Below are 11,605 nucleotides of genomic sequence, written 5' to 3'. Positions count from 1 at the left end.
AACAAGAAAACTCCAAACAAATCTCCACATTCTTCCTCTGATCCGTCCTCCATGTCAGAGCTCACACAGCTTCCTGTGTCTGGATCCAGCTTCAGGCGACTCACACAGTCGGACTCCTCCTCACTCCAAAGGTCCTGCTGCCTGAACACAAGAGACCGAGGAGTCCCGGCGACAGACGAGGAGGAACCAGGGATGGGAGCGCAGGAGAAGAAGAAGAAGGGCGAAGAGGAGGAGGAGGTGGGGAAGAAACAGAAAAGCTCCAAAGAAGTTTATTTCTCCGTCCTGCCGGATAAATACGAGCCTCTGATCGAGGAGGAGGAGGAGGAGGAGACGCCGGAGGAGAGGAGGAAGAGGAAGGAGGAGAAGAAGAGGAAGAAGAAGAGGAAGTACAAGAAGTACAGAAAGGTACAGTCTCAGAAAAATGTCTGTAACTTTAAATATTACATATTTATTATTTATTATTAACAACAGACGAAGGTCAGAGCTTCATCGTGAGGAAGACGAGGAGCAGCTCACTAATATTATTATCTGTAATATCAATGTCACGTCAGTAACAACTGGGACGAGCAGTAAATGTCGAGATGAAACAGTAAGTGAAATATAAATATGGGATGATCGTATCGTGTTAAATGTTCAGGTGAAGTGACGAGTTAAACATTGACTCAGCAGGCTGAGTTTGACCTTTGACCCAGACTCACTGGGGCAGAGGTCAGTTTATCAACACGACCTCACCGATGATTAACGTGAGAGAGATCAACTGCCAGAGGACGAGTAGAATTCTTTATGATGCTGCAGCTGAATAATAACTAACCATAACTAGAAAATGATCTGGAGACCAGGTATCTCGTTTCAGTTCGGACTTCGAGGTCTACGTGGTCTACGAAGGCCTCGGCCAATGATGTCCTCGGTCTACGAAGTTGTAAGTCCGCGAAGGCCTCGGTCTCTGAAGGCCCCGGTCTGCGAAGGCCCCGGTCTGCGAAGGCCCCGGTCTGCGAAGGTTCCCTGTCTGAGAAGGCCCAGGTCTACCAAGGCCCAGGTCTACCAAGGCCCAGGTCTACCAAGGCCCAGGTCTACCAAGGCCCCGGTCTGCGAAGGCCCAGGTCTGCGAAGGCCTCAGTCTACCAAGGCCCAGGTCTACCACGGCCCAGGTCTACCAAGGCCCAGGTCTACCAAGGCCCCGGTCTGCGAAGGCCCCGGTCTGCGAAGGCCCCGGTCTGCGAAGGGCCCGGTCTGCGAAGGTTCCCGGTCTGAGAAGGCCCAGGTCTACCAAGGCCCAGGTCTGCGAAGGCCCAGGTCTACCAAGGCCCAGGTCTACCAAGGCCCAGGTCTACCAAGGCCTCGGTCTGCATCGACCTGCCTGTCCGAGGAACCAGTGACAGATCTTCTCTCTTGTCTTGCAGAACGTTGGGAAGGCTCTACGCTTCAGCTGGCGCTGTCTGATGATCGGGCTACAGAACATGGCGTCTGCTTACTCCACGCCGGTGGCTGCGGTGGTGGTCCCGGTGGTGAGGGGGGGCTAACAGGGGAGCAGCACCTGGCTCAATGGGACTGTAAGGTGATGGTGAGGCCCCTGGAGGTTCTGGGCCCCTGGTCGTGAGCCTGGTCCTTCCATAGTCTGACCTTCAGACAATAACCTGATGATCGTGACAACAGAGGAAAGATGAATGTTCTTTCAGTGGTTTAATAAAAGTTGAACTTTTGCTTGTGAAGGTGGAGGAATGTGTTTGTTTGTTTGAAAGAAAAACTTTATACACATTATGTTGTTGTTTACGTTAAGTCTGTATTATATTATCATAATCTGACTATGTATTTGACATTATACATACATATATTTTATTTCCGTGTCATGTTTGTCCAGTATAATATTTTTATTATATATGTAAGTGTATTATGTTTATTGTATACATAAGTGTATTATATGTTTATTATATATATATTAGTGAATTAAATGTTTTTAATACACTAATATTCCAGCACATTTAATGTTTACCATCAATTTTAAATCTTGTCATCTTCATTTTTTTTTACTTCGCTGCTTTGTATGAATGCATCAAACTCTTTTATGAAATATTAATGAGCATTAAAACTTTCATTGGATTTTAGAGAATAAATGTCATCTTTGACGATGTTGTTGTTGTTTTAATTTTAGAATGAATGTCTTATTTGCTTCTAGCCACGAGCTGCATCCGTTCCTCTGTCCTTCCATGTCTCCTTTCCTTTCCTACATCCTCCTTTGCCTCCGTGTATTTTTTCCTACGCCCTTCTATCATTCTCCACTTCCTCACTTCCTTCTCTCCGTCCCTACCTCCTTCTCAACCTCCTCTTCTCCTTCCTAACTTCTTCCTCACCTCTCTCCTACTTGTTTCTTTTCCTGTAATACACCACATGACCACACGGTGGCGCTGTATCGGAGCATGACTGTGGGAGCCACGTTCAATAAGTGCAGTTAATATCTCGTTCAGTTCTTTATGATGGTTAAAGGCTTCAATATTTCACTTTATAATTTATATGTAAGTTACTGTCACTTTAAGAGAAATAGATCTCTGATGTCTTTGAAGTTAGTCAGTTGGTTCACGTGTTTTATTACTGTACCAACTGAGGAGGAGGAAGAGGAGGAGGAGGAAGAGGAGGAAGAGGAGGAAGATGAAGAGGTAGATGAGGAGGAGGAAGAGGAAGAGGAGGAAGATGAGGAAGATGAGGAGGAGGAGTAGGAGGAAGAGGAGGAGAAGGAAGAGGAAGACTTCCTGTAAGGATGTATCATCTGTAGTATTAATGTTGAGTTTTTTATCTTTCTATGCTCCATGACAGTGTCATGTCGTTTCTCTTCCTCTTCCTCAGATGATGATGATGATGATGAAAATCATGATTCTGTTAAATGACTGTTTTACTTTTTCCTTCAAATGTTTGTGTAACATCAGAACTATTAATAAAGTTTTGTTCAAAATCTCAGTCTCTCCCACCTCCCCCCTCCTCTCTCTCTCCTCCCTCCCTCCCTCAGCCCCCCTTCTCTCTCTCTCTCCCCCCTCCTCTCTCTCCCCCCTTCTCTCTCTCTCTCCCCCCTCCTCTCTCTCCCCCCTCCTCTCTCTCCCTCAGCCCCCCCTCCTCTCTCTCCCCCCTCCCTCTCCCTCAGCCCCCCTCCTCTCTCTCTCTCCCTCCCTCTCTCCCTCAGCCCCCCCTCCTCTCTCTCTCCCCCTCCCTCTCTCCCTCAGCCCCCCCTCCTCTCTCCCCCCTCCTCTCTCTCTCCCCCTCCCTCTCTCCCTCAGCCCCCCTCCCCTCTCTCTCCCCCTCCCTCTCTCTCTCTCCCTCAGCCCCCCCTCCTCTCTCTCTCTCCCCCTCCCTCTCTCCCTCAGCCCCCCCTCCTCTCTCTCTCTCCCTCCCTCTCTCCCTCAGCCCCCCCTCCTCTCTCTCTCCCCCTCCCTCTCTCCCTCAGCCCCCCCTCCTCTCTCCCCCCTCCTCTCTCTCTCCCCCTCCCTCTCTCCCTCAGCCCCCCTCCCCTCTCTCTCCCCCTCCCTCTCTCTCTCTCCCTCAGCCCCCCCTCCTCTCTCTCTCTCCCCCTCCCTCTCTCCCTCAGCCCCCCTCCCCTCTCTCTCCCCCCTCCCTCTCTCTCTCTCCCTCAGCCCCCCCTCCTCTCTCTCCCCCCTCCCTCTCCCTCAGCCCCCCCTCCCTCCCCCCTCTAGGTGAGGCGACAGCAGCAGCTGTGTGAGGTCAGAGTTCACTCACAGAAACAAGATGGTGATCTCCCTCCCCCACCTCCCCCCTCCCCTCTCTCTCCCCCCTCCCTCTCTCTCTCTCCCCCACCTCCCCCCTCCTCTCTCTCTCCCCCCTCCCTCTCCCTCAGCCCCCCCTCCTCTCTCTCTCTCCCTCAGCCCCCCTCCTCTCCCTCCCCCCTCCTCTCCCTCAGCCCCCCTCCTCTCCCTCCCCCCTCCTCTCCCTCAGCCCCCCCTCCTCTCTCCTCCCTCCTTCTCTCCCTCAGCCCCCCCTCCTCTCTCCTCCCTCCTTCTCTCCCTCAGCCCCCCCTCCTCTCTCTCCCCCCTCCCTCAGCCCCCCCTCCTCTCTCTCCCCCCTCCCTCCCCCCTCTAGGTGAGGCGACAGCAGCAGCTGTGTGAGGTCAGAGTTCACTCACAGAAACAAGATGGTGATCTCCCTCCCCCACCTCCCCCCTCCTCTCTCTCTCCCCCCTCCCTCTCCCTCAGCCCCCCCTCCTCTCTCTCTCTCCCTCAGCCCCCCTCCTCTCCCTCCCCCCTCCTCTCCCTCAGCCCCCCCTCCTCTCTCCTCCCTCCTTCTCTCCCTCAGTCCCCCCTCCTCTCTCCTCCCTCCTTCTCTCCCTCAGCCCCCCCTCCTCTCTCTCCCCCCTCCCTCAGCCCCCCCTCCTCTCTCTCCCCCCTCCCTCCCCCCTCTAGGTGAGGCGACAGCAGCAGCTGTGTGAGGTCAGAGTTCACTCACAGAAACAAGATGGTGATCTCCCTCCCCCACCTCCCCCCTCCTCTCTCTCTCCCCCCTCCCTCTCCCTCAGCCCCCCCTCCTCTCTCTCTCTCCCTCAGCCCCCCTCCTCTCCCTCCCCCCTCCTCTCCCTCAGCCCCCCCTCCTCTCTCCTCCCTCCTTCTCTCCCTCAGTCCCCCCTCCTCTCTCCTCCCTCCTTCTCTCCCTCAGCCCCCCCTCCTCTCTCTCCCCCCTCCCTCCCCCCTCTAGGTGAGGCGACAGCAGCAGCTGTGTGAGGTCAGAGTTCACTCACAGAAACAAGATGGTGATCTGTCTCTCCGAGAAACTTGGTCTCTCCTCGTGGTGACGTCATGTCTCCGCTGCAGCTCTCTGTCTACTGGCGTCTGTCGCTCATCTTCCTCTTCTCCTCCTTCCTCTTCTTCCTTGACATTTTCGCGGCCGCCGTAGCGGCGGAGGCCTGTCGCCACGGTAACGGCACCGGCACCGGAACCGGCCCGGACGCGTCCCGGCGTGGAGCGCGGACGTGGGACGAGGAGAACAACCAATCAGGAGCCGTGAACGTCTCGGAGGGCGACGGCGATTGGAGGAATGAGAACTGGAACCGAGACGTGAGTGGTCGTTCACTCCAAAGATATCTCTAACGGTTTCTTAATAAAGTTTATTTTTCTATAGTTTGTTTTAAAAGTTTGAAACAGTGAAATATATGTTTATATAAATATATAAAGACATGACACAACTGACGAGTGGACAGATTGACCTGGTCAATGAGAAAACTGAGTCTGTCAACCATTAAAGGAGAAGAACAATGATTTTGCGAAATATTTGTCGGCCATTTTAAGTATAGTTAAGCTAGCTGAGCTTAGATAGGCCCAGTTAGCCTAGCTAAAAAGAACAACACGTTTGTCTGATTCCATTTACCTTGTAGCTAACAAGCTAGTACCTAGCTCCTGTGGGCGGAGTCACAACTGAAGCAGTCAGTTGACAGAAAGTCAATGAGCAACTTTTTAGATTATTGATTAAATGTTTGACATTTTTCTCAGCACAATGTCAAACACTAACTGGTTCCAACGAAGCCTCTTTAAATACGACTCCTTGAGAATTTCTCTGTTTCACGTCTTCGCCGTCTGAATTATTATTAATAAGTATGTAGAAGAGTCTGACGCCTGTGTTCTGTGTCCTGACCAGCAGAGTGCGACTCTATGAGAACATGACTTGATTCTTAACGTCAGTAACATTATTTTGAGGAGTTTATGGTTCATGATGTTCATTATATACATTATGGTTCATTTACAGTCACATAGATCATAAAGCACAGGATGTGTTGGGGGCGTGAATACAGCTTGGTTGACAGCTGGTACCGTCCAATGGGAGATGAGCTTAGTGAAGCCACACCCCCTGTTCCTCCATATATGATTACTTCTGGTCTAAAAAAAGTTGTTTTTTCTAAACGTCACGGTGAGATGTTACTGTCTGTTGTGTGGTAACAGTCTTTAGTAATTTACTCTGGTGTGTGTGTGTGTGTGTGTGTGTGTGTGTGTGTGTGTGTGTGTGTGTGTGCGCGCGTGCGCGCGCGCGCGTCAGTCAGTGTGTGATTGGACAGAATGGTTGTCCTACGGTCAGACGGTCTTCATGGTCGGCCTGCTGCTGGGCTCTCTGATTGGAGGAGAAATATCTGACCGGTATAAAACACACACACACACACACACACACACACACACACACACGCACACACACATATATTGTGTTCGATAATGACCTATGACCTGGTCCCGGTGCAGGTACGGGAAGCGCCCGGTGCTGCTGGTGTGTGTGTGTGTTCAGTCTCTGTGTGGACTGGTGCCCGCCCTCCTTCCTCAGCCGCTCCTCTTCCTCGCCGTGCGCTGCCTCACCGGCGTCTGCTGCTGCTGCATCAACGTTTGCTCCTTCAGCCTGGGTCAGGACCACCGACACACATCAACCGACACAAATCGAACGACACGCAGAGACACACTAATCAACTGACAGTCAGTTGATTAGTGTCAGTTGATGTGGAGTTTGACAGTAACCATAACCAGAGCATCAGTCAGGTCGTCTCAGGCGGAAGGTTGATAAAGGTTCCATCTTTATCACTTTGCTCACATTGGTCTAAGTTGAAATCAGAGTCCAAAATGGCGCCGAGACGCTGGTACTTACAGAAATGTAGAGTTGTGTATCGTCGATTGAAGTTTCAGTGTTCAGAGGTTTAGGGGGAACTGTCCCTTAGATCAAGACAGCAGCAGTTGAAACTGTTTGTGTGTTTGCATTGCAGCCGTGGAGTGGACACCGCCCGCCGCCCGCCTCTGGCCGCCGGCCTTCCTGCCCTTCTGCTTCAGCGTGGGCACGATGGTGGGGGCTCCTCTGGCCTGGCTCAGCCCCACCTGGACACACCTGCACCTTTCGCTGGCTCTGCCGCAGATCGTCTGTCTGCCGCTCTACCTGTAGGTGACCTCACGTCCACCTGTAGGTGGCAGTAGGTGACCTCAGGTCCACCTGTAGGGGACATCAGGTCCACCTGTAGGTGGCAGTAGGTGACCTCATGTCCACCTCTAGAGGACATCAGGTCCACCTGTAGGTGGCAGTAGGTGACCTCAGGTCCACCTGTAGGTGACCTCAGGTCCACCTGTAGGTGGCAGTAGGTGACCTCACGTCCACCTGTAGGTGACCTCAGGTCCACCTGTAGGTGGCAGTAGGTGACCTCACGTCCACCTCTAGAGGACATCAGGTCCACCTGTAGGTGGCAGTAGGTGACCTCACGTCCACCTGTAGGTGACCTCAGGTCCACCTGTAGGTGGCAGTAGGTGACCTCACGTCCACCTGTAGGTGACCTCAGGTCCACCTGTAGGTGGCAGTAGGTGACCTCACGTCCACCTGTAGGTGACCTCAGGTCCACCTGTAGGTGGCAGTAGGTGACCTCACGTCCACCTGTAGGTGACCTCAGGTCCACCTGTAGGTGGCAGTAGGTGACCTCACGTCCACCTGTAGGTGACCTCAGGTCCACCTGTGTGTCTGTTTTGTCCAGTTCCATCCCAGAGTCTCCTCAGTGGTTGTTGTTGAAGAGGAAGACGGACGTGTTGGACCGTTACCGTGGCAACAGCCCTGCAGACAAACAGTGTTTGGACCTGGTAAACACACAAACATAATAATGATAATGAAAAAATATAACAAACATCATAAAAATATCAAAGTAAATCACAAACTCCCCGAATCATAGTTTTCATAAAGAAATCCTAAAGATGAACTAATTTCATATCTCGGTGAACAGTTGAGTCCAAAGTCTGTCGAGTTGAATCCAAGAACCACATAGTTTAACGTTCAGAGGAAGTTTGGTATTAAAACATTACATACTAATATTTCATAACATCGTCATGAAACATGAAATAGAGCGAGACTTTTCTCCCCAAAGGAAATAAAATATGAGATTAGTCCTTTAAGCTGTGTGTGTGTGTGTGTGTGTGTGTGTAGCTGTTGGACTCGTCCCGCTCTGACCTGCAGAAATCCACCGAGGCTCAGAAGGAGGAGCCCCCCGGAGGCCCCGCCCCCAGTGACATCATCCACCTCCGACACCCCACCGTGCTGCGGCGACTGTTCATCATGAGCTACCTGAGGTAAGATGTGGTAAGAAGTATTTACAGATGTGAGAAAAGAAGAAATGACACAAAGAAATCATTTCTGAAAATGATGAAAGCTAGTGTAATATTTGGCGACATCTGGTGGTGAAATTGCAAATCACAACCAACTGAGCGCTGGCGACTAACAAAGTTATGGAAAATAAATTTAATTTCTGTTAAAAAGTTTTTCTGAATATTACACACTGTAGCTTTAAATACATTTAGAGAGAGAGAGAAAAGAGTCAAATAAAATATTTTGAGTGAACGAAGAATTTTGAGTGAACGAAGAATTAATTTACGATATTTAATAAAGGATGAAGATAGTTACATTTATATTTCTTGAATATGAAGTCATAATATGTTATATATTCAACAGTAAAAATAAAATGAAATATAAACCTGCGAATTTGGAGAATGAAATTACAGCACATAATAAAATCATAAAACTTTCCAGATTCATGTTCATTCATTCATTCATCGTCTTGCTTTATCCATTTAAGGGTCGCGGGCAGATTCATGTTGTAATATTTAATTCATTTAAAAATGAAATAGTATCATTGAAAGAATAATCATAATATTTGTAAAATATTTACAGAATTAAATATTAATATTTGTGTTTGTTCTGCAGTTCAGCTTCAGCGCTGACGTACTTCGGCATCTGTATGAACATCGGCTCCTTTGGCATCGGCGTCTACTCCGCCCAGTTCTTCTCCGGCCTATCAGAAGCCCCCTGCCTGCTCGTCCCGTTGGTTCGCCTGGGGCGTCGGCCAATCAGCATGGTGGCTCTTTTCCTGAGCAGTGCCGCCTGTTTCCTGTCCTTACTCCTGTCCAGATACGACGGTGAGAAGAAGAAGAAGAACGTTCCCACACGTCCAATGACGGCTTTGACCGTTCCAAGATATCTGTCAGATCTTAGTCAGCTGACAATTATTCTCTAAAAGAATCAATGGATGATTTGTGAACATCACAAAATGGTTTGGGGACGTCTTCGTAATGTAGCAACAAATCAGGAGCAAGATGCAGGAAGCAACCGTGGGAGGGCAGCGTGGAAGTGGGCGTGGTCAGGAATGTATGCTGAAGAAGAAATAACACGTTCAAAAACATGAATGAAACCCACTACTGTACACATTTATGAAAATAATTTCCTCTGCAAACTGAAGCTACAGATTAACTCCACACGTCGCTCCTCGTATGAAGAATCTGCATGTTTTGGATTATAGTTTTTTTCAGAGCTTATTGATCAGTTGACAGGAACGTGATCGTCACCTCGGTGAGTTTTGATCAGCTTTCTGAGTGAAATCTGAAAACCACTTGATCAACGATGAATTAATTGATCAAAGAAATCTGTCATAATGTATCAATCAATAATCAATTGATCATATTCTGGATTTCATCACTTTGTATGTTTTTTTTCTTCGCCCTCCTGAACGGCAGTTTGTCGTTGACCGAATGTTCTGAGGAATCAGAGACTCACGTATTATTGATCTGATTGATATTGACAGGTGATATTGATTTTGTGCAGTTGAGCCGGTGCTGGTGATGAGTCTGGCTCTGCTCGGGAAACTCTGCATCCTGGCGGCCATCTTCATCTCCACGCTGTACAGCATCGAGCTGTTTCCCACCGTGGTCAGGTACACGCCCACACGGACCAGATCACCTGTGATGTAATCTGATTACATGTAAAGTAACGTGTGTCATTACAATCCAGGCAGCGGTGTGTGTCCCTGGTCAACCTGTGTTTCCGCCTCGGCTGTCTGGTCAACACCCTCGTTCCCCCCAACCCCAACGGAGCCATCTCATTGGCCGCCATGGTCGTGTACAGCAGCGGACCAATCGTAGGCTGTGGCCTGTGCATGCTGCTGCCGGAGACCAGCGGCGTGCCGCTTCCTGATTCGGTGGAGGACTGTTACCTGCAGCCGCGGGCCTGTGCGCCCCCTGGAGGACACAACGGGAAACAGACATATGATATGACTTTATTGAGCTGAACCCTGATTCTGATGTCTCCAGGTTTTGAATGATATTTCATCATTTGTTTGCAGACATTTACTTTGAAAAGCTTCTTCATACTTTCTGTGTTTTTTCCCTTTGACTTTTAATTTTTTAAAATCCACATTAATATTCAAACAGAGGGGCTGGAGGTTTTCTCTGATTCTGCAAAACACCCACAGGAATTTTGTTTCTCAGGATTTTTTCTGCAACGTCGGTTTGTTCAAAGAACCAAGTTTCCGAGTTCTGAACCCATGAATCTAGTTCTCCGTCCTGAGACATTTCACCGTTTCTTCTTCTCTTCAAACTTTAACATCAAAAGTACATATCTCAGAACTTTTCATTCAAAAGATTTACAGGCGTCGGCACAAGAACAAAACCACTTTACATGTAAATTCACTCCTCTATTTTTTCTGCTGTATTTGTGTTGATGAGAAGGAAAACAATATCTTTTCCTCACCTTTTGGGGTTTTCACTATTCTGAGTGTGATCGTTTAAAATTCACTAGCACTATTCACTCAGTTCACTGCTGTGACCACTGGAGGGAGCTGCAGCATCGAACACTGAACTCATCTGTCATCTGTCAGAGGCAGGAAGGAAAGGACGAAGGTGACAAGGAAAGGAGATGTAAAGAAGAAAGGGAACAGACGTGAGATGGGGAATGAGGGAGGCTGAAGAGGAAACGAGTGAAGGAGAGGAGACAAGGAAGGAAAGAAAGAAAGGGGAGAAGGACGTCGTCGACGAGGAAAGGAGGTTGAGTAAGATGGGTGGAATAGGAGATAAGGAGGGATAGTGAAGGAAAGGAAAAGTAACAATGGAAAAGAGGAAGTGTAGTAAGAAGAAGGAGGCAAAGGAAGGACACAAGTAGATACAAAAGAATGAAGAAGGAGCAGGTGAAGGAGACTAGTGATGAAGATGAAGGAGAAGCGTCACTCACCCGAGGTTTCAGACTTATAGACGGAGACGCTTGGATAGAGGGCGTTTTTACTTCCTGCTCCTGGTCGAGCACCTGAACACATCACACACACACTGATGTCATCAGGCTGACACACACACACACGTAGAGATAATCACGTAGACACTGAGCTCATTGGGTGTTTTTATTCCGAGTGTGATCGTTTAAAATTCACTAATCAAACAAAACATCACTTTTCACGTTTGACTTCGGCATCACGACACTACGTTTTCCTGCCGTGACGAGAACTTTGAGGCGAAACGCTCCGTGTTTCTTGATGTCTTTCCAGACGCCTAACGTTGAAAAGTCTATTATGAATCGTGACGGAGCTGCTCCGTCACGATTCATAATAGACTTTTCAACACTTTGAAAGCAGGTCACTCCTTCAGAAAGTATCTGAGGAGCGACTGTGTGAGAGTCCCTGACATCAAACACTTTAACATCTTCAACGTGAAGCGTTAAGTCGATTTTTGTTTCGTGTGAACAACGGAGATTTTGTTTATTTTGTTTTAGTTGGAAATAAAGACCAAAAAAAAAAGCATCAAAGGACCTGAAGGTTTTTATTTATCACTGAAAATAATCTGAAATGAAAAAGAGA

The 11,605-nt window shown here is 48.9% G+C and overlaps 2 protein-coding genes and 1 long non-coding RNA gene across 4 annotated transcripts; 2 read left to right on the top strand and 1 right to left on the bottom strand.

The window, feature by feature from the left end:
• Window positions 1-51: 51 nt before the first annotated feature.
• Window positions 52-2,123, top strand: c1h1orf115 (chromosome 1 C1orf115 homolog). Its single transcript, XM_035645112.2, has 2 exons — window positions 52-405; window positions 1,401-2,123. The coding sequence occupies exons 1-2, from the start codon at window positions 52-54 to the stop codon at window positions 1,518-1,520; spliced, it is 474 nt and encodes a 157-aa protein (XP_035501005.1). The 3' UTR covers window positions 1,521-2,123.
• A 2,667-nt stretch (window positions 2,124-4,790) lies between these two features.
• On the top strand, window positions 4,791-11,548 carry LOC118316768 (solute carrier family 22 member 13). 2 transcript variants are annotated; one of them, XM_035644950.2, is made up of 9 exons: window positions 4,791-5,048; window positions 6,022-6,119; window positions 6,219-6,373; window positions 6,728-6,896; window positions 7,478-7,580; window positions 7,921-8,063; window positions 8,695-8,906; window positions 9,589-9,697; window positions 9,775-11,548. In XM_035644950.2, the coding sequence occupies exons 1-9, from the start codon at window positions 4,791-4,793 to the stop codon at window positions 10,049-10,051; spliced, it is 1,524 nt and encodes a 507-aa protein (XP_035500843.1). In that variant the 3' UTR covers window positions 10,052-11,548. The 2 variants fall into 2 exon arrangements, with proteins under 2 accessions (XP_035500843.1, XP_035500848.1); XM_035644955.2 differs by having other exon boundaries at window positions 9,779-10,137.
• Window positions 8,357-9,784, bottom strand: LOC118316904. Its single transcript, XR_004795285.2, has 2 exons — window positions 9,541-9,784; window positions 8,357-9,140 (listed from the first exon to the last, which is right to left on the bottom strand). It is a non-coding gene; the product is annotated as an uncharacterized LOC118316904 (long non-coding RNA).
• Window positions 11,549-11,605: the final 57 nt, after the last annotated feature.

The sequence above is a fragment of the Scophthalmus maximus genome, chromosome 1 (assembly GCF_022379125.1).
Source record: "Scophthalmus maximus strain ysfricsl-2021 chromosome 1, ASM2237912v1, whole genome shotgun sequence".
Taxonomy (NCBI): Eukaryota; Metazoa; Chordata; class Actinopteri; order Pleuronectiformes; family Scophthalmidae; genus Scophthalmus; species Scophthalmus maximus.
This window is presented reverse-complemented; position numbering and strand designations above follow the sequence as displayed.